The following is a 22,656-nucleotide window of genomic DNA, read 5'->3' on the forward strand; positions in this document are numbered from 1 at the left end:
GGCCTATGGTGGGAAGGCACTGGAAGGAAGAGGACCACAACAGTCCTGGGATATTTTACTCTGGAAGAGAACTTTGGGCGCTTCCTAAATGTGGGTCAGGTAGCAAAGCATCTGTCTAGGTAGGACAGGGTTGGCTGGCCCTGGAAGGCCAACTGGGCAGGGGACCCAGAAGGCTTCTCCCTTCAGACCTGCTGAGCACCCATGTGGAGCTGGAGTTCAGCCAGGTTTACAGGCTGGATCAGAGGCTGAAAGGCCCCTGCCCCCACCCCACCCCCCACCGTGCTGTGGTCTGCACACGTTGCTCTCTAGCCTGGAGGACAAGTATTAGTCGTCCTAGTATTCCCGTAACACTCAAAAACAAGTCAATGACAGGATATGGACGCAACAGGTAAATTACATACCAGACAGGATTACAGACAGACAGGACTGGGAAGGAACTGCTGCTTTTCCAGATCCCTCAGTGGTAACTCACCCTCTCAAACCACTATTGGCAATGCTTTGCCTATAAATCACAACAGCATCCGCGTACACATACTGTTTTAATAAATAAAGTATACTCATCTAGGCCCAAATAGTTAACAGTTAAGCTGCTACTGCTAGAAGGAATGTGGCTCCACATGCACTTGAAGCCCAAAGAGCAGAGACCAGACCTCTTGGCTGGACACTGTGCCAGAGAAGGGCAGAAGACTTGGGGACCTTCATGCTTCGGAACCAGCTGGAAGCTGGGTTACTTTCAGATAAGCTAGAAAAAGGTTTCCTATCATGTTAAATAAATCTCTCTGCCATCATTTACCATCAGCCAGGGGTGTCAGCTACAAAAGGGTACCCACTGATCAACACAGGATACAAACAGTGAAGAGGAGGCTACGCGGGTGTCTTCAAATGTCAGAACGTCACGTCCCAGGAGGAGAGCAGGGGATGAACGCCACCTCCCAGGCTTAGTCCAAAAACTTCCTGTTGGCATTTGCACCAAACAAGGCTCCCCGCACCTCTGGCATCATCTGTGAAGAGAGTCCTTTCATAAGTCAGCATGTCCACAGGAGGCCTGGAAACCTCACCTGAGGTGCAGGTGGCGACCCCTGAGGGACTGAGAAGCCACAGAGCCAAGCATTGCAACAAAGCTAGGCAGGAAACTCCATAATTGCAAACATGGGCTTGAGGCCAACTGCTTAAAGGGGACAAAGAAGAAGAAAAACTAAAGCCGCATGGTGATGTTGGGAAGAAGAGGTGATTGATGAGCTAAACCCTCACCATGACATTCTTGATCACCTAGGTTCTTTCTTTGAACAGTAACAAAGTGAGGCAGCAGGTCTGCTCTGTTCTAAGCGAGTCTGTGCTAAGGGAGGGAAAAGCCTCAGGGCTTAACTGAGGCTGTGCTGTCCAATTCAGCAAGTGGTCAGGGCGACAAGGAAAGAAACTTCTCCTTCTACTTAGTTTTAAGTAATTTACCCACAGGTGGCTAGTGGGTAACAAGAGCTCTGAGGTTTAAAGAGATGACGCTCAAGGTCAGGACAGCAGGGCACTTCACAGGAAGAGGCCCACGACAAATGATGTTCCCTGACTTGTTTCCACTAAACCTAGAAATATCGGAAAAGCCTGGCGCCCTAAGGTAATCATCACCTTAACGAGCAGTGACTTTAGCTCCCATCATTCTTGCTGGGGTCTGGGGGATTCTGAGGTCTTTGGTCAGCATCTCTACTTGTAGCAAAATAGGTCAAAACCCTAGACGGGGAGTTCCCATCGTGGCTCAGCGGTTAACAAACCTGACTAGCATCCATGAGGAAGCAGGTTCTATCCCTACCCTTGCTCAGTGCGTTAAGGATCTGGTGTGGCTGTGGTGTAGGTCAGCAGCTGCAGCTCCGATTTGACCGCTGACCTGGGAACCTCCACAGGCCCTAAAATGCAAAAAAACAAACAGTAACAAAAAACTCTAGACAGGGAGTTGTGTGGTGCAGTGTGCCAAGGACCCAGCATTGTCAGTGCAATGGCTCAGGTCGCTGCTGTGGTGTGGGCTAGATCCCTGGCCCAGGAACTTCCTTATGCTGCGGGTGAGGGGGAAAAAGAAACCTTAGACAAACCCCTTGTTCTGACCCCAAATCCACCTTCATATAAATGGTATCACCTCAACAAATGACACCTCAATCCCCACTCCGTTTAAGAAAATGTCAAAAAAAAGGTGAAGAGAACCGTTCTCAACTACCAAGTTCTCCACACCACCCAAGAGCCACAGTGAACCCAGGGACAAGTGAGAAATGTCCCCACACTCACCTGTTGAGCTATGAGGTCCAGCCGGCTCTCTAAGGTATTGGAGACCTTGATTTTGCGATCCCCGTTATAGATCTCAACCCCACCAGCTCTGCATACAACATAGGAAATAACAGTGTTTATCAATTTGAGGAAAACAGACACGCATGATACAATTACCTTATTCCCTTAGAGAAAAGCTGTCTTGGTCTAGTCTAAACAACATTAGGGACCAATAAACATAAGTTTAAAAAGTTTCTGGAGCTTTAAGGTATGGATATTGATAGTAACTGTCATTTACCGAGTGACTATATGCCAATTTGATTTTATGCTATTCTAACAACCAGCCTTCTGCAACTAAAAGGGGGAGGACTTCCTCCCAGTTTGCAAATCAGTATGTAAAAGAGCCAGCGTCTGAATGCTTCTTAAAAGCCCAAACCTGCAATCACCAGAGAGCACTGCTAAGTGCATCAGATAAAAGGTATTGTAGTGCCAAGACTCAGGTTCAATCTTCAGCCTGGCACAGTGGGTTAATGGATCCTGTGTTGCCACAACAGGTCACAACTCTGGCTGGGATCCGATCCCTGGCCTGGGAAATCCATATGCCATGCTTTGTGGAGGCCTAAAAAGCAAACAAAACCAAACCAAAAAAAGTACTCTCCCAGCCAGGCAAAGCCCAGCCCTGCCTCCAGCCAGACCTCACTCCCTTCCTCAAAGCTTCTAGCATTAACAGGCAGAAGGCAAATAAGTCACATCCTATTACAAGGAACCTTCCAGAAATGAAATTATTTTGCTATATGAGAATTTTATTTTGGGAGTTCCCACTGTGGCACAGTGGAAAGGAACCTGACTAGTATCCATGAGGATTTGGGTTTGATCCCTGGCCTCCCTCACTGGATTAAGGATCTGGCGGTGCTATGGCTGTGGTGTAGGCCAGCAGTTGCACCTCTGATTTGACCCCTGGCCTGGGAACTTCCATATGACACTTATGCAACCCTAAAAAGGCCAAAAAAACCCTCAAGTTTGTTTTTTAGGGCTACATCAGTGGCATATGGAGGTTCCCAGGCTATGGGTCAAATCACAGCTACAACTGCTGGCCTACACTACAGCTCACTGCAACACCGGATCCTTAATCCACCAAGCGAGGCCAGGGTTCGAACCTGCATCCTCATGGATACTAGCTGGGTCTGTTAACCACTGAGCCACAACAGGAATGCCTACAAATTTTTTTTCTTGATCTAAGCAGACTATGAGACAAAGGCTGGGAAAACTTTTGTTAAGATTTTCTTTGGAAAAAAAAAAGATTTTTTTTTTCTTTTTTTTGGTCTTTTTAGGGCCACACCTGTGACATATGGAAGTTCCTAGGCTAGGGGTTAAATCAGAGCTGCAGCCACTAGCCTATGCCACAGCAACACCAGATCCGAGCACTGTCTTTGACCTACACCACAGCTCATGGCACACTGGGTCCTTAACCCAGAGTGAGGCCAGGGATTGAACCTGTGTCCTCATGGTTGCTAGTCAAATTCATTAACCACTGAGCCATAATGGGAACTCCTTCTCTAGAAAATTTTAATGCACTATGACGTGAATATTCTTCTCTTATTCCCTCCCCCTCTCCCCATTCCTCTCTGTTTCTCTAAACAGGCTATGTGCCCACAAGGACTTGGTCTGTGGCTGAAATCTTAACCCCATGCAGGCAGTAGTGGGAGGGAGGCTCTGTTATGTGCAAGGTGCCCCTGAGGGCAAACCCCAGGGCCTTCAGGAATTCTGCCCCTCAAAGACCTGGGGAGTCTTCATGTCCTCACTGTTTTACAAACCAGGACACAGGCTTCAGAGGCAAGACTAAAGGACCAATTTACTGGAAAAATGACATTACCTCACTCATACCTTGCAGTATGGACCATCAGACCTAAATCAGCTTCTACAACTTCTTAAGTTTACAAAGCATTTTCACATACACTACCTCATCCCTCTTCCTCACTTCATAAAACAGAAAAGAGCCATTTCATTTTACAGATAATGGAATCCAGGCTCCAGGTCCCACGGTGAGCAAAAGGCCACATCAGAACTCAGAACTCGGTCTCAGAGTCCTAAGGCTGGTGCACTTTCAACGAAGCTCAAGGCCTCCCACAATGCTGGCCAAGGCTGTACATAGGCAGTGCCAGATAGGTAGGCCCAAGGGAGAAAATGCTCATGGCCCTATCCTTGCCAGGGTTTCCTACCACCCATCCTAACCACACCAAGTTTACTAGGGATGCCAAGGAAAAGCTGTCATCTCACAGGTGGCAGAAACACCACTGGTACCCACATTCTATGTCTCGGGAATCTAGCAGTCGTATATGACTGCTCTTCTTATTTCTGATAGCTACTGAGTGGCAGCAATCATCATTCTGAGCATCTAATAGATGTGGACCCAGCTTTGGGTACTGGGTACAAATTTCATGCTGCTTCTCTGCAGAATGAACTGAGTTACCAAAAGAAGCTGGGTGTGGTTTTTTTTTTGTTGGTTTTTTTTTTTTTTTGTCTTTTTGCTATTTCTTTGGGCCGCTCCCGAGGCACATGGAGGTTCCCAGGCTAGGGGTCCAATCGGAGCTGTAGCCACCGGCCTACGCCAGAGCCATAGCAATGCGGGATCTGAGCCGTGTCTACAACCTACACCACAGCTCACGGCAACGCCGGATCGTTAACCCACTGAGCAAGGGCAGGGACCGAACCCGCAACCTCATGGTTCCTAGTCGGATTCGTTAACCACTGCACCACAACGGGAACTCCAGAAGCTGGGTTTTTAGAGTGTGAGACCAACAAGGCGCTGACAGAGAAAGCAGCAAGCTATACAAGAGGACTCAGCCACACCCCCATCCTGTGCGAAGAGTGCCTTGGGGGAAAAATAGGAAGGCAGTTCAGGAAGTTCCCTTTGTGACTCAGCAGGTTATGAGCCAGACTATCCGTGAGGATTCTCATTCGATCCCTGGCCTCGCTCAGGGGGTTACGGATCTGGCCTTGCTGTGGCTATGGTGTAGGCCAGCAGCTACAGCTCTGAATTGACCCCTAGTCTGGGGAATTCTATACGCTGCAAGTGCAGCCCTAAAAAGCAAAAAAAAAAAAAAAGGAGGAAGGGGCCAGTAGAAGGGCAATGCTCACAGCCAGAGAAGCCTTACAGAGAAATACTTACATTTCCTCAGGCAGGTAGGCCTCCTGATCAATCTGGACATCAACATCTCTTTTGGTGGCGATTTTGTAAACAGGGATTGCTTTCTGCACGGCAGCCTGGGAAAACAATAAAAAAACAATGAGGTTATGACAAAAACTATGCGTGATCAGATGGATCTAAGATGGCAACTATGGAACCAGAAGCCGCTGTCAGAAAATAGTCTAATCAGGAGGTGGCCAACCCAGAACACTATACTACACACCCTTTACAGAAAAGTTTTTAAAAATTATAAATGCAGGAGTTCCCGGCATGGCTCGGTGGAAACGAATCTGACTGGCATCCATTAGGACGCAGGTTCAATCCCTGGCCTTGCTCAGTGAGTTAAGGATCTGGCATTGCTGTGAGCTGTGGTGTCAGTCGCAGACGCAACTCAGATCCCTTGTTGCTGTGGCTGTGGTGTAGGCCAGCAGCTACAATGCCGATTTGACCTCCGGCTTGGGAACTTCCACATGCCGTGGGTGTGGCCCTAAAAAGACAATAGACAAAAAAAAGGAAAAAAGATAAATGCATAATGTGGCAAGCAAACCTTTGGGTGACCTCGAAGTATGATGCTGTCGAAGACTTTCAGGTGCTATACAACCATATCCAGTGATCTAATTATTTATTTATTTACTTATTTATTTTTGTCTTCTTATGGCCACACCTACAGCATATGGAGGTTCCCAGGCTAGGGGTCGAATTGGAGCTGTAGCTGTTGGCCTAAGCCACAGCCCCAATTCGACCCCTAGCCTGGGAACTTCCATATGCTGCACGTGCAGCCCTAAAGAGCAAAAATAAATATATACATACATAAATAATTTTGGTTAGAAGTGTCTACTATCCCAATTAAAGAATTACTGTATACATACTCCCCAGTATCCTTAAATGGGTTTCTGTCCAACTCAATAATAGCTTCTTAGACCTAAACATTAAAAGGCATTTGAGGAGTTCCCGTCGTGGCACAGTGGTTAACGAATCCGACTAGGAACCATGAGGTTGCGGGTTCGGTCCCTGCCCTTGCTCAGTGGGTTAACGATCCGGTGTTGCCGTGAGCTGTGGTGTAGGTTGCAGACGCGGCTCGGATCCCACGTTGCTGTGGCTCTGGCGTAGGCCGGTGGCTACAGCTCCGATTCAACCCCTAGCCTGGGAACCTCCATATGCCTCGGGAGCGGCCCAAGAAATAGCAATAGCAACAACAACAAAAAAAGGCATTTGACCCATCCATGAGTATTAATTTCCTTAAAGGAGAAAAATTCTTTTTATGTTCCATTGTAAGCAGAGGCATATTTTGCTGGTTTGAAAGAGGCTGATTCAGGAGGTCCCATCATGGGTAGTGGTAATGAACCCAACTATCCATGAAGATATCCACGAAGATGCAAGTTAAGGATTCCAATGTTACCATGAGCTGTGGTGTAGGTCACAGAGGCAGCTCAGCTCTGGCATTGCTGTGGTGTAGGATGGCAGCTGCTGCTCCAGTTTGGACCCCTACCCTAAGAATATCCATATGCCTCGGGTGCAGCCCTGAAGAGATCATACACAAACAGAAAAAGGACCAAAAATAAAAGCAGAGATGGAAACAGATATGTGTACAACCATGTTCACAGCAGCATTACTCATCATAGTCAAAAGGCAGAAACAAATTGTCTATTAAGTGAATGGATAAACAAAATGTAGTCTATACATAAAATCCAGACTTTAAAGAGGAAATTCTGACATGCTACAACAAGCACGAACCTTGAAGACATTATGCCAAGTGCAATAAGCCTCTTATAGGAGACACCCAGTATAGCCAAAATCATAAAGGACAGAAAAGAGGGATTTTGCTAGGAAGTGGATCGAGGGAGAGCAGAGGTGGTGTTTATGGGGGCAGGCTGTCAGTCTGGGAAGATGAACATGTTCTGGAGGTGGATGGTGCAAACAGCTGCATGACACTGAAAGGACTTGAAGCCACAGGACTGTGCATGTAAAAAGGGTTACAAGCGGGGGTGGGGGGAGGTGTTTACAATGGGAAATTTTTTATGTGCCTTTTAAAAAAGAATTTAGGGGAGTTCCCATTATGGACTAGTGGAAACAAATCTGACTAGCATCCATGAGGATGCAGGTTTGATACCTGGCCTTGATCAGTGGGTCAGGGATCCAGCGTTGCCATGTTAGGTCGCTGTGGTGTAGGTTGCAGAAGCAGCTGGGATCCTGTGTTGCTGTGGCTATGGCAAAGGCCAAGAGCTACGGCTCCAATTCAATCCCTAGCCTGGGAACTTCCACATGCCTCGGGTGCGGCCGTAAAAAAAACAAAAAAAATAATAAGTAAAAAAGGAGCTCCTGTTGTGGCTCAGCAGTAACAAATCCAACTAGTATCCCATGAGGATGAGGATTCGATCTCTGGCCTCACTCAGTGGGTTAAGGATCTGGTGTTGCCATGAGCTGTGGGGCAGGTCAAAGACATGGCTCCAATCTGGCATTGCTGTGCCTGTGGCATAGGCCGGCAGCTGCAGCTCTAATTGGACCCCTAGCCTGGGAACTTCCATATGCCATGGGTGTGGCCCTAAAAAGCCAAAAAATTAAAAATAAATAAGGAGTTCCCATTATAGTTCAGCAGGCAAAGGACCTGATACTGTCTGTGAGAATGTAGGTTCAATATCCAGCCCAGTGCAGTGGGTTAAAGGATCCAGCATTGCTGCAGCTGCAGCTCAGATTCAAGCCCTTGCCCGGGAACTTCCATATGCCTCAGGGAAGGCAGAAAAAGGAAAAAAAAGAAGAAAAAGGATTTCTTTAAGCTCTTACCTTTACCAGAGGGAAATCTTGTTTCCTGCAACGAACGATCATTCGGGGCTCCAACAACTGGTACAAACCCTATTACAGCACGATCAAATGCAATTAGCAAAAAAATGCAAACTATAAAGCAACAGCAAATAAAATGTCTTTTTAATCCTTTTATCTAGTTTGGGAAAAAAGTCCCTTGTACACAGCATACATGGTAGGAGAACATGGAAAGATCTTGGTATCACAAAAAAAATACACCAGGTGCTCTGGTGGTGGGCATAAATACAGATGGGAGAGAATCTAACCTCACATCAACTAGGTTGAGGAAAAAAATACTATATTTGTGAGCTGAGCAGCCAGCAATTAAAATCTGTACAGCCTGTGATCTGAACCCTACTCTCTAAAGCAAGTATTTTAGTGGTTAAATCAAATCAGAAAAGTTCACAGCTGAAGGTTATAAAAGACCAGTAAGACATCAGAGAGTATCATTCAACCAGGCAGACACTACCATCCACCCATGCCTCTTCCTACTAGACAAGCAAAAAAAGGGTTACAATGAGAACACGGGACAAAAAGCTGGCTCCTAACACAATTTTACAGGAACTGTGGCTATCAGTGGTGGATCTGACCTACAAGAGTTACCTGGAGGACCAGTCCATCCAACAGCACTTGGTACCTGGTTGTATCTTTTACCACTTTGCCTAGTCTCTGTTTCGCTTCATTTAGCAGGTCCTACAACAAATGGGAAATAAAGTTATCCACACACTTTAGTAGTCAGCTCAGAATCGACCTAAGGCTGTTCCTAGCTCATGCCCAATCACTTCTCACTTTCTGGCTGTGTTTTCAATCAACACATTCTCTGAGATGTATGATGAGACAGATGCTATGCTAAGGACACTGATAAAATGAAGCAAGAAGTACTATCACAGCTCTCAGGGAGTCCCCACTTGAGCCAAGAAGCTCAGATTATCAATCAATTCAGAAATCTATGTAACAAACACAGAAAGGCTACATGATAGATTTAAAAAGCAAACTACTGGACTTCCTGCAACAGGATTGATGGCGTCACTGAGCATTAGGACGAAGGTTCTATCCTCAGCTCGACACCGTGGGAGGTTTCTCAGCCCCCTCAAAGTATGTCCACAGTGATCTGGTCCTTCCTCTTAGGAGAGCCTGTCCTTGGAGTTCCCACTGTGGCACAAGGGTATCGCAGGGTCTCTGGAGCGCTGGGACACGAGTTTGATCCCCAGCCCAGCACAGTGGGTTAGGGACCCCTGTTATGGTCACAACTGAATATTGTATCTAATCCCAGGCCCAGGAACTCCACATGCCAGAGCAACCAAAAAAGGGGGAAAAGAAAACAAAAACAAAAACCCTGTCCTCCTGACTTGCTATTTCATTAATGGAGCCCCCATTCTTCTAGACAGCCAGGCCTGAAACTCAGTGCTTAACATCAGCATCAGAAGAGGAGTCATTGAGTGCCAATGCCCAGAGCATCTTCCTATAAAGTGTGTCACCTCATTCAGTTCTCACTGCCACCATCCCGATTATCTAATAAGAACAAACATCTACAATGCTAGTGTTTCCTTTGTCATCCATAAAGCTGATGTCTTGTACTTCGTCAAGTTCTGTATTTTCAGCTTTACAGCTCTTCCACACAGGTCCTATTCACCAATATTTATTCCTAGTTGGTTACTGTTAGCATACTGAACTATCAATTTCTGTATATTCTCTTTGCAGCCATCACCTTTTTGAGCTAATTACTAGGTCTTTAATTTTATATAAATGCTCAGTACTTTGTTTTTATTATTTTTTTAGGGCTGCATCCACGTCATGTGAAGCTCCCAGGCTAGGTGTCAAATTGGAGCTGCAGCTGCCAGTCAACACCACAGCCACAGCCACACAGGATCCAAGCTACATCTGTGACCTACACCACAGCTTATGGCAAATGTCAGATGCTTAACCCACTGGGCAAGGCCAGGGACTGAACCCACATCCTACTGGATACTAAGACGTTTGTTACCACTGAGTCACAATGGGAATTCCTATTTATTTATTTTCTAAACAAATTTGTTTATTTTTTTCTTTTTGGCCACACCCCAAAGGCATGCTGAGGTTCCTGGGCCAAGGATCAAATCTGTGCCATAGCAGTGACAACACCAGGTCCATGACCCACTGCGTCACTAGGGAATTCCAAACTACTAGTTCTTATTTTTTAACAGATGTTCTATTTTTTTTTTTTTTGCATACATTCAAATCTTAAAAACAATAATAAGGAGCTCCTGTCATGGTTCGGCAGGTTAACGAACCCAACTAGTATCCATGAGGACTTGGGTTCAATCCCTGGCCTCGCTCTGTGAGCTAAGGACCTGCCACTGACGCCAGCAATGGTGTTGGTTGCAGACAAAGCTCAGATCCAGTGTTGCTGTGGTTGTGGGGTACGCCAGCAGCTGCAGCTCCGATTCGACCCCTAGCATGGGAACCTCCATGTGGCACAGGTGTGGCCCTAAAGGATAATTTAAAAAAAAAAAAACCTGTTCAAATGTCAATATAACAGTAACAATAATAATATTAAGTGTCAGAGTTCTCTTGTAGCTCAGCCAGTGAAAGATTCAGCATTGTCACTGCAGTGGCTCACGTTGCTGCTGTGGCGGAGATTCAATCCCTGGCCCAGGAACTTTCACATAGAGGCGAGGCCAAAAAAACAAATTAAAAAAAATTTTTTTTTTTGTTTCTGGTGTTCCCTGGTGGCAAAATGGGTTAGGAACCTGGTGTTGTCACTGCTGTGGCAGAGGTGTGATCCCTGGCCTGGGAACCTCTGCATTCCACAGGTATGCCCCCCACCAAAAAAGCTTTTTCCTTCTCAATATCTGCATAAGTTATTTCTCCATTTTACAAGGATTCTAGGGTCTCCACAGTAACAATGAAAGAGTGGAAAGAGAGGCATCCCTGCTTGGTTTCTGAGTTAGCTCAAATACCTTTAGGCTTTGTCACCTAAGTTGTAAGTTTGTATAGGTTTCTGCTCTCTTCTCTGGAAGACAATACTTTCCAGTTTTGTGTGTAATCTCTTCCCTGTTAAATTTAGTCTACACACTCACACCAGGAACCCTATTTATGATATTCCTCATAAAACAAAATGAAAACTTCAACAGCTTCCTACTAAAAGCAAACAAAGCACTTCACTTGCACTCATGGCCGCTAATTAACCCCATCTTACTTTTCCAGCTTTATTAGTCCCCATCACCCTGACACTGCATTGCCACCCATCATGTACAGAATGACCCAGGTCTATATGCTTTTAGATCAGTGGGTCTTCGAAGACAAGGCACATACCTTATTCATTTCTGCATTTATTACAATACCTAATATAATGATTTTCTGATAAAATGTTTCCTCTCTACTAAAAATCATCTCTCAACTCCTTAATCTAATGTTAACTTGCAAATTTGCTACAGTAGGCCAATGAATAAACATTTTATAATTCTGTAACTAAATGGGTTAGTTACTCACTGTGATGAGGTCATCTCTGGCTCTGAGGACTTTGAGCCTCGCTTGATTCATCAAATTAGACATCTGACTGCAAAAGGTATGGAAAAGTGGCATCAGCACAGCTCAAAATCCACCACAGAGAAGAAAAGGTATAGCCTCCTACACACATGCAAATGCCTCTCTTGGTACAGACCCCAAAGAAAACCTCCTGATATATACTAAGTGGTTTCTACCCAATTATTTCCAATGATAAGCCAAGTGGCAAGCACATTCCTATTGGTTATTCTGATTTTATCTTTCAACAATCCTGTGAGGCCTCCATTTTCATAAATGAGGGGAAAAAAGAAACCTGACCAAGGACAGGTAAGGGGATGGACCAGTTAGGACCAGAACCCTTATCTGCCTGACTTGAAAGCGTCTGCTTTGCCCTCTCATCCCAGTGATTTCCAAAGCTCACATTTTCTTCTGCTGTTCAATCTGCTTTTCCTTCTTCTCGTAATATTCCATAATCTTCAGTCTTTGGGTTTGCACAAGACGACCTTTCTCAATGTTGAACTCCTCTTCTGCCTACAAAAGAACTAATTATTCTTAATTCATTATGCAGACTTTGACAAACAGTTTTATTTTCTGCAGCTGGTAACCAGGGTACTTATATTCACCTTACTCTATATCTAAAGCAGGAAATGTGTCCTGGCTCATCTTCAAAGATTACTTCTAATTTATTCAAAAGGAAAGACCAGTGATTCTTCACCATAAATGATGAACCAGAAGACTGAAACTTTAATCAAGGATAATAGTTGGGATTCCCTCGAGTCTCATCGGGTTAAAGACCCAGTGTTGTCACACTGCTGTGGCTCTGATTACAGATGTGGCATAGGTTTAATCTCTGGCCTGGAAACTTACACAAGCCACAGGTGTGGCCAAAGGAAAAAAAAAAAGATAATAGTACCCAGCAACAAAGTTACAAAAAATATAACCCAAAGATTCTGTATTTGAAAAAAATGTTTTTTAAATTCGATCCATTTATTTAATAGACAGCTAAGGAAGGTCCAGAGGAATTCCTGTTGTGGTGCAATGGGATTGGCAGAATCTCTGGAGCCTGGGAGGCAGGTTCAATCCCCACCCCAGTGCACTAGGTTAAGGATCCTGCACTGCTGCAGCTGTGGCGTAGGTTGCAACTAATGGCTCAGATCTGATCCCTGGCCTGGGAACTCCATATGCTGCCATCAAACCCCTCCCAAAAAAAGAAAAGAAAAGAAAAATGAAAATGACACAAAATTTGTTAAAAGATCTGTGTTACTCTAAAAAATGTGGTCTAATAATCTTAGCGTCCTCCCTTATAAAATAATAAAAACAAAAATAGTATTCTTTCCTTGTAGGTCAAAACCTAATAGTCCTTTTAACATAAATTACATACATCAGGAGTTCCCATTGTGATTCAGCAGTTATTGAACCCGACTAGTATCCCTGAGACTCAAGGGTTTGATCCCTGGTCTCACTCAGGGGGTTAAGGATCCTGCATTGCCATGAGCTATGGTGTAGGTTGAAGACAAAGCGTGGATCCCAAGGTGCTATGGCTGTGGCATATGCCAGCAGCTACAGCTCTGACTCAACCCCTAGCCTGAGAACCTCCGTATGGTGCAGGTGCGGCCCTAAAAAGAAAAAATAAATAAATAAATAAATTGAAGTTACTAGTTTTATTAGTGGGTTTTTTTTCTTGTTGGGGTTCTTTTTAGGGCTGCACCTGCAGCATATGGAAGTTCTGAGGCCAGGGGTCGAATCAGAACTACAGCTGCCGATATATACACCACAGCCACAGCTATACAGGATCAAAGTCACATGTGCAACCTACACAATAGCTCATGGCAACACCAGATCCCCAATCCACTAAGCAAAGCCAGGGGCTCAGACCCACATCCTCTTGGATATTAGTCGGATTTGTTTCCACTGCACTACAATAGGAACTCCCTGAAAAATCATCTTAAAAAAGGCTATCTTTGGAGTTCCCGTCGTGGCTCAGTGGTTAACGAATCCAACTAGGAACCATGAGGTTGCAAGTTCAATCCTTGGCCTTGCTCAGCGGGTTGAGGATCTGGCATTGCCGTGAGCTGTGGTGTAGGTTACAGACACGGCTCAGATCCTGCGCTGCTGTGGCTCTGCTGTAGGCCGGTGGCTACTGCTCCGATTCGACCCCTAGCCTGGGAAGCTCCATATGCCGCAGGAGCGGCCCTAGAAAAGGCAAAAAGACAAAAAAAAAAAGGCTATCTTACTTATGAGCTATCGATGATTTTCAGGAAATAAGAAATTAAGACTTTGGAAGCTAACTAAAGTTGCCTTTTTTTTTTTTTTTTTTTGCTTTTTAGGGTTGCACCCGCAGCATATGGAATTCATTTCTATGGTGCCACAATGGGAACTCCCTAAAGTTGCTGCTTCAGATGCTTAATGCTTCACAAAGGTACTGGAGCTTTCATATCCTAAAATGCCTAACAGTTTATTTCTATATCTATCACAGGAAATAAGTACAGTTGATGGTATCATTTGAGTTAAGACTACTTCATTTTATTTATTTATTGTCCTTTCTAGGGCCGCGCCTGTGGCAAATGGAAGTTCCTAGTCAGATTCATTAACCACTGAGCCACGACGAGAACTCCGAGTTAAGACTACTTTAAATGGAAATGCACTTACTAGCTGAAACAGAAATTTATACTTGTCCCAGAAAAAAAAAAGGAAACCAGGTATACAACAAACTGCAGTGCTTCCATGACCACCAAAACAGTATTAAACAAGCAGTAAGGGGTAATTCCCTCCTGGTACAGTTAGTCAAGGATCTGCTGTTGTCACTAAAGCGGCTCGCATCACTGCCGTGGTGCAGGTTCAGTCCATGGTATGGGAACCTCCACATGCTGCAGGCACAGCCAAAACAACAAAAACAACGAACAAAAACATAGTGTACAGCACAGGGAAATATGGCCATTGTTTTATAATAACATTAATCAGTCTGTAAAAATACTGAATAACTATGTTGTACACCTGAAACTAATACTATAAACCAGTATTAGTTTATAGTATATCTAAAACTATATCTATAACAACAACTATATCTAAAACAACACCTTATCAGGATCCAGCGTTGCCATGAGCTGTGGTGTAGGTCTCAGACGTGGCATGGATCCTGCGTTGCTGTCACTGTTGTGTAGGCCAACAGCTATAGCTCCAATTTGACCCCTAGCCTGTGAACCTCCATATACCACAGGGGCAGCCCTAAAAGAAAGGAAAAAAGAAAGAAAAAAAAAAACTACCTCCTCACCTAATCAACAGTCATAATTAGCCACAGATGCTCAACATCTGAATTTGGATTCCATGAAAAAATTAACCCACCCCTTACTTTCCTACTCCCTAACATAAAATTTTAGGACATCTATTGACAATTAGAATGTTTAGAAAGGAACATTTTTGTTGTTGTTGTTGTTGTTGCTATTTCTTGGGCCACTCCCGTGGCATATGGAGGTTCCCAGGCTAGGGGTTGAATCGGAGCTGTAGCCACCGGCCTACGCCAGAGCCACAGCAACGCGGGATCCGAGCCGCATCTGCAACCTACACCACAGCTCACGGCAACGCCGGATCGTTAACCCACTGAGCAAGGGCAGGGACCGAACCCGCAACCTCATGGTTCCTAGTCGGATTCGTTAACCACTGCGCCACGACGGGAACTCCATGGAACATTTATTTTTAACATCATATTTAAATATTATTAGTCCTATTTAAAGCACTGTTAAACAATTTTACTAATTACTAATTAGCAAAGCAAAACAATATGCCTTTTTTTTGTCTTTTTAGGGCTGCACTGTGGCATATGGAGGTTCCCAGGCTAGGGATCTAATTGGAGCTACAGCTGCCAGCCATGGCCACAGCCACAGCCACGCCAGACCTAAGCCATGTCTGCAACATACACGAGTTCATGGCAACACTAGATCCTTAACCCACTGAGCGAGGCCCGGGATCAAACCTGCATCCTCATGGATCCTAGTCGGGTTTGTTAACCGATGAGCCATGAAGGGAACTCCAAAGCAAAACAATATGAACATTCGATAACTTTTTTTTCCTTTTTCTTTTCTGGCCACACCCATGGCATGTGGAAGTTTCCAGGCCAGAGATGGAACCCATGCCACAGCAGCAACCTGAGCTGCTGCAGTGACAAAGCCAGATTCCCTAACCCAATGAGTCACAAGACACCTCTGATAACTTCTCAAACCTAGAAAATGGAATCTCACCTTCGCATCTATTTCTTCTGCTTTCTCATTGGCTTCTTGTTCAATAAAAGCCATCATGTGCTTAATCTATAAGGAAAAGAAAAAGGTTATTTTATTTTTGAGTATAATGGGAAAATATATCTATCTTTTCTGATTCATTCAACTATCATTTATTGAACACATTTTACATGCCAGGCACTGTGTACAAGGGTAAATGAGATTAATTTCTGTTCTCCGGTAACTTACATTCTGGAATTTACTCTAGCAAATGGACCAGGTGCAATACGTAGTAACACAGGTAAACAAGACATTAATCTACTCTCAAAGAATTTGTGAGTTCCTCCTCCGTGGAGGAAGGATTGACTATACACCATCCTCTACTTCTGGCCTCCTCAACCAGCCCCTTTCCCTTCTCCATCTCTAATAAAATATGCCAAAGAGCCATCTTTCAACTTTCTTACCTCCTCTTCTCCACACACTTGAGTCTGACTTCCACCCACTCCATTCCACTGAAATCACTCTCCATAACGTGGCAACCATCTCCTGACCCTTTGGTGTCTCCTGATATGCTGACCACCCTCACCCCTTTCCTGAACACTCTCTTCCCTTTGCTCCCATACTTCCCTCCCTATCTTCCTCATCTCCTTTGTGGCCATCCTCTTCTTCCTCTGCCTTCTGCAAGAGTTTCTATGTTTTCTTCCAGCTCTGTCTTATGCCAGTCAGAATGCTTAACTGTCACCTCCACTGGAAAATCCTTCCTGAACCTCTCACCTATCTGCACCTAAGACACCACACTTCTTTGCCTAAACACAATCCTAATCGCCTGCTTACTTGTCCCTCTCCTTAACTAAACTGCAAGGCTAGGAATTTGTTAAAGGGTTTTAGATCTCTGCTAACAAATGAAGAATAAAGTCCCCCAAAGTCTTCTGAATGGGGCTTGGGTGACTGATCCAATTACTACTCAAAAATGGAATAGTGTCTCCAATGGCAGGTGTAAAATATACCCAAATGAATACACAAGCAACACTGATAATCATAATCAAACTCACTGGTGGTTTCACTAAGGAATAATTTTTTTTTTTTTTTGGTCTTTTGTCCTTTTAGGGCCGCACCTGAGGCATAGGGAGATTCCCAGGCTAGGGGTGTAATCGAAGCTGTTGCTGCTGGCATACGCCACAGCCACAGCAATGCCAGAGTCCAAGCCATGTCTGCGACCTACACCACAGCTCATGGCAACGCCAGATCCTTAACCCACTAATCAAGGACAGGGATCGAATCTGCAATCTCATGGTTCCTAGTCGGATTTGCTTCCACTCTGCCACAACGGGAACACCAATTTGCTTTTCTTAAGAGCAGATTAAGGGAGCTCCCGTTGTGGCTCAGTGGTTAACAAATCCGACTAGGAACCACGAGGTTGTGGGTTCCATCCCTGGCCTTGCTCAGTGGGTTAAGGATCCAGCGTTACTGTGAGCTGTGGTGTAGGCTGCAGACACGGCTTGGATCTGGCATTGCTGCGGCTGTGGTGGAGGCCAGCGGCTACAGCTCTAATTAGACCCCTAGCCTGGGAACCTCCATATGCCGTGGGAGCAGCCCTAGAAAAGGCAAAAAGACCAAAAAAAAAAAAAAAAAGAGCAGAACAAGGAGTACCCGTCATGGCTCAGCAGAAACAAATCTGATTGGCATCCATGAGGATGCAGGTTCGATCCCTGGCCTCTGGTTTTGCCATAAACTATGGTGTAGGTTGCAGAGGCAGCTAGGATCTGGTTGTGACTGTGATGTAGGCCAGCGGCTACAGCTCCAATTCAACTCCTAGCCTGGGAACCTCCATATGCCACAGGTGCGGCCATAAAAAGACAAAAAAATAGGAGTTCCCATCGTGGCGCAGTGGTTAACGAATCCGACTAGGAACCATGAGGTTGCGGGTTCGGTCCCTGCCCTTGCTCAGTGGGTTAACGATCCGGCGTTGCCGTGAGCTGTGGTGTAGGTTGCAGATGCGGCTCGGATCCCGAGTTGCTGTGGCTCTGGCGTAGGCCGGTGGCTACAGCTCCGATTCAACCCCTAGCCTGGGAACCTCTATATGCCACAGGAGCGGCCCAAGAAATGGCAAAAAGACAACAACAACAAAAAAGTGAATTAGGATTTGTTTCACAAGGATGTGGAATCTCCACTATGGCGCAATGGGATCAGCAGCATACCTGCAGCACCAGGCCGCAGGTTTGAACCCAGCCAAAAAAAAAAAAAAAAAAAAAAAGACTTGTTTCAGTGACTTCCGACTGTGGTGCACTGTAAACGAATCTGACTAGTATCCATGAGGATGCGGGTTCAAGCCCTGGCCTTGCTTGGTGGGTCGGGGATCTGGCATTGCTATGAGCTGTGAAATAGATTGAAAATGTGGCTCAGATCCCAAGCTGCTGTGGCTGTGGTATAGGCTAGCAGTTACAGCTGTGATTTGACCACTAGCCTGGGAACAGGTGAGGCCCTAAAAAGCTATAGCTGCCAGCCTATGCCACAGCCACAGCAACTCGGGATCCAAGCCACATCAGCAAACTACACCACAGCTCAGGACAACACCCAACCCCCAATCCACTGGGCAAGGCCAGGGATCGAACCCGCATCCTCATGGATACTAGTCTGATTCGTTTCCATTGCACCATAACAGGAACTCCCAGGAGCTACCCTACCCTTGAGGAACCAAAATAATTATGACAATCAGAGCCTATTTTACAGTTAATACAATACCTAAAAAACCTCAAGCCTTTAAAAATTGGGATATGTAATCCACAGCTACATTGTATAGAGAAACCACTGGACTTGCTAAGAGGATCAAACCCCCCAGATTTGTGCATGTATGTGTCTGTGGTATGTCCACAAGTTCAGTTCAAATTGACAGTGTACTCAGTTTGGAATTTTAAAAGTAGTTTAAAACCAGTAATCAACACAGGTGCTTATAAATGCTGGCCTCCGGAGGTGAACTCTGATTCAAACTTGCATTATCTGCCTTTATCACTGGTGCTGGGCTCTCTGCGACCAGATTTGACTAGATCAACACAGCCTAGAGCAAAACACACTAATTTTAACCAGGTCAGAGAAGCCCATTTACAGTCAACATAAACACATTCTGCCTTTAGGAGTTCCAACAAGAGAAAGTCACCCTCTTCAGGATACTTAACTCCACACCGAAAGCAGAAAAATATGCTTTTGAAAATTACTTTTTTTCTTCTTGCCAAAGCTACTGAGTTTTATATTTTTTGGAGTCGGATTCCTTTGAAACTTTGATGAAATATATGACCTTACTCCCCAGACAAAAAAGCAACATATACAAATACTATAATACCGCCGGGAAGAAATCAGGAAATTCACCATTTATAAGCACCCACTGTGTGTGTGGTAAGTGGCCTAGTCACTGCTGAAAATACAGGGAACATAGGCACTGCCCTGATGGGGCCCTATATGCAGCGTGAAGAGGAACACATATAGACAGAGCTCTACATTCTTTTTACAAAAAGAAAAAATGATTTTGATCTAGATTCACTGCTTTACCTTTATAAAGTATCTTTCCTGGGGGAAGCCTTACTTTTCAGTATATCTTAACAGAGAGAAGACGAAGCAACAGAGGAAGAGAATTGGTACTAGATTCTAGTGACTACGTGGAGTGTACTGCATCGTTTCTCCTACAGTAAAACTCAGATGCAGGAACCACTAAGGTTCAAACCCTTCCCCCTCAACCCCCCGGTTCTGTATGCACCGGGTAACATCCTCTAAATTTCCCTACAGAAGCTACTTTTGTAATCCTTTGTGCCTAGCCTAAGAACCATCGAAAGAAAGAAACTCCACCCTTCTTAGGGCATATTAAGTTACGCATAAAACGCAAGTCGTTTTGAAGGAAATGGAAACATTCAAGGAAAAATCACCGCACTGCTCACCTAAAATTCACAAGGCAATGAGTGAGCGTTAGTCAGTTTTCCCAGAACTACAGAATCACTCTAGTTCTCCAAACTGCTGCTTTGAGTGCCCTTCACCCAAGGCCGGCCTAGACCGGTCAACGCCCGCGCCCGCGAACTCGACGGCGCACAGGAGCGCCGCGACCCCAGGGCCGGCCGCACTGCCTCAAGCACAACGCACGGCCCTGACTCGCACAGGCTCGCGATGCGGTCACCGCCGAGGGCCTGGCAACTGAGGTGGGGCTCCCGAATACTGGAAAGCCTAACCCACAAGGCCGCCGCCGCGGGGCTCCTCCAGGCCCAGGGCGGAGCCGGCCTGCCTCCCGGGGCCCAGTACAATGCTTACCTGCTTCTGCACGTCGGCATCGCTGAGAGCCATAGCGCAAGGGACGTGAGGCGACGGGATACGGGCCGGAGCTCAATAATGATGAGAACCTCTCGCGAAGACGAGAGAAAAGCCGGCGCAGCTTCCGGCCTCTCTGTTTTGTGAGAATGACTTCCGGTTTCCGCCGGCCAGGACGCACGGCCCAGCCAGTAGGGAAAGAGGGGTCCGGAAGTCCCGCCCCGCCCTCCCCACTCCCCTCACGTCCCAGGCTGTTGCTTGCTCGTGACTTTCCGTGACCTATAGCTGCCTTTTCTTTTGGCCAGGGGTAGGTCGGCCGCCCAGTGCCTAAGGTTTCCTGAGCATTTATAGCTCTTGTTTTTATTTATGCCCACCAAAACTTATTTCACTTTCCTGGCCCTCATGGAAGCAAATGCGGCAATATTTTACTAACAGGTGTTTTTTTAGAGCAGTTTCAGATTTACCGAAAACTTGAGCTCAGAGTCTCGTTACTAGCCTCCTGCCTTTCTGGGGCAGGTTTGTTACATTTCATTAATGGACGCTGATGCAATGACTGAAGCCCACAGTTCAATCGATTTCTTTCGTTTTCCCCGGATGTCCTTTCTCTGTTCCAGGATCCAGTCCCTGAACGTGCCTTTCATTTAGTTGTCCTGTCTCCTAAGTTTCTTCTTGAGGGTGAAGTCTACCAGTCCTTCCTTTTTTATCATCTTGACATTTTGAGGGATACTGTTAGGTATATAATAGCTGCACCTCTTTAGGGATTTTCTCATGATTCATCAGTGATTGTGGGTTTGGGGGAGGAAGAGCACAGAGGAAAAATGCTGTTTTCATCACATCAAGGGCTCATTCTGTCAAGGTGATTTTTGACTGTTGGTTGTCCTTGATCAGTGTCCTTGAAGCAGTGATCAGCCAGAGTGGTTTCTCTAAAAGTTTGCAATAGTAAAGTTACTATTGTTGCGCTTTCCATACCTTTTGGAAAGACAAATTATGTGCAACCCATGCTTTAGCTCCACCCTCTCTAGGGTGGACTACCTCCTTAATTTATTTGGAATTCTTCCTAATGATCTTGTGCGTCCTTCAACATCATCCCAGGATCCATTTAGAAGAAATTATTCAGAAAATTAGGGCATGAGTTCCTGCTGTGGTGCAACGGGGTTGGCGGGGGTCTCTGGAGTGCAGGGACGCAGGTTTGATTCCTGGCCTGGCACAGTGGGTTAAGGATCCAGCATTGCTGTAGCTGTGGCTTAGGTCACAACTATAGCTCAGATCTGATCCCTGGCCCTGGAACTCCATATGTGGCACAGCAACCAAAAAAGAGAAAGAAAATTAGGGCAGAAATTCTCCCAGAGTTACTTGCTAAGCCCCCGTTTTACAAAGCCAGAAACCTTTTTTTTTTTTTTTTCTTTTTTAGGGTAGTACCCCCTGGCATTCCCAGGCTAGGGGTTGAATCAGAGCAGCAAATGCTGGCCTACACCACAGCTCAAAGCAACCCAGGATCCTTAACCCACTGAGCAAGACCAGGGATCAAACCCACATCTTCATGGACGCTATTTGGGTTCGTCACCATTGAGCCACGACAGGAACTCCAAAGCCAGAGAACAATGAAAACATATTTTTAGAATAGATTCTTGTAATAGAATTATGGGCCAAAGGGCACACACATTTTTATTACTAGATTTTATTTTTATGAAATTTAAAATGTTTAAGAATAGTTCAATGAACTCCCCTCTCTTAGATTCACCAGTTGTTAGTATTTTGTTATCTTTATCACTTCATATGTGGAACTATATGTAAGTCATGATTCTAAATAGTTCAGGGTGTGTTTCCTAAGGCTAAGATTGTACATTGATCAAAATTCAGGAAATTTAACAAGCCCATGTTCCAATTTGGCTGTATCTTCCACTGATGTTCCTTGTAGCAATTTTTTTTTTTTTTGATTCAGGACTCAATCCAAGTCACCTATTCTATTAATAACCTTGTCTTTTTAGTCTTCTTTAACATGGAATATTTCCTCAGACTGTCCTTCCTGATAGTGACATTACTGGAGAGCACTAGACATCTGAATTGTTATAGAAGGTCCCTCAATTTGGCTTTCTCTGATGGTTTCCTAATAATTACACTCAGGTTATGTTTACGGAAGGAGAACTACATGTGTGATAGTGTGTCCTCAGTACTTTGAATCAGAAAATACATGCCAGTTTGTCCTTTTAATGGGAATGGCACACACATCTTTAAGGCTCCTTTTTTTTCTTTTAGGCTGGCCCCTCAGTATATGGAATTTCCTAAGCCAGGCATGAAATCCAAGCCTGAGCTAGGCTTCTTTCTCTCATCTAGTTAGTTTTTGCACCATCTCAGAAGGCAGGAACCTGTGCCGCCTCTGGCATCCTATGTCAGGGCCTCACCTGCAGCACATGGAAGGTCTCAAGCTAAGGGTCAAAT

The 22,656-nt window shown here is 45.2% G+C and overlaps 1 protein-coding gene across 1 annotated transcript; it reads right to left on the reverse strand.

The window, feature by feature from the left end:
- Positions 1–520: 520 nt before the first annotated feature.
- Positions 521–20,378, reverse strand: ATP6V1E1 (ATPase H+ transporting V1 subunit E1). The gene is made up of 9 exons (XM_047787927.1): positions 20,221–20,378; positions 15,955–16,020; positions 12,141–12,250; positions 11,705–11,771; positions 8,837–8,926; positions 8,216–8,284; positions 5,417–5,511; positions 2,269–2,356; positions 521–1,001 (listed from the first exon to the last, which is right to left on the reverse strand). The coding sequence occupies exons 1-9, from the start codon at positions 20,251–20,253 to the stop codon at positions 939–941; spliced, it is 681 nt and encodes a 226-aa protein (XP_047643883.1). The 5' UTR covers positions 20,254–20,378; the 3' UTR covers positions 521–938.
- Between the last annotated feature and the right edge of the window lie 2,278 nt (positions 20,379–22,656).

This window comes from Phacochoerus africanus, chromosome 7 (genome assembly GCF_016906955.1).
Source record: "Phacochoerus africanus isolate WHEZ1 chromosome 7, ROS_Pafr_v1, whole genome shotgun sequence".
NCBI classification, from domain to species: domain Eukaryota; kingdom Metazoa; phylum Chordata; class Mammalia; order Artiodactyla; family Suidae; genus Phacochoerus; species Phacochoerus africanus.

What these genes read in the sequence shown, in the direction of transcription:
- ATP6V1E1 (XM_047787927.1), bottom strand. Translation starts at nt 20,253, where the DNA reads ATGGCTCTCAGCGATGCCGACGTGCAGAAGCAG. An exon ending in ATGCCGACGTGCAGAAGCAG is followed by an intron (nt 16,021 to 20,220) that starts GTAAGCATTGTA and finishes TTTTCCTTATAG; the next exon opens with ATTAAGCACATGATGGCTTT. An exon ending in CCAGAGATGACCTCATCACA is followed by an intron (nt 8,927 to 11,704) that starts GTGAGTAACTAA and finishes CATTTGTTGTAG; the next exon opens with GACCTGCTAAATGAAGCGAA.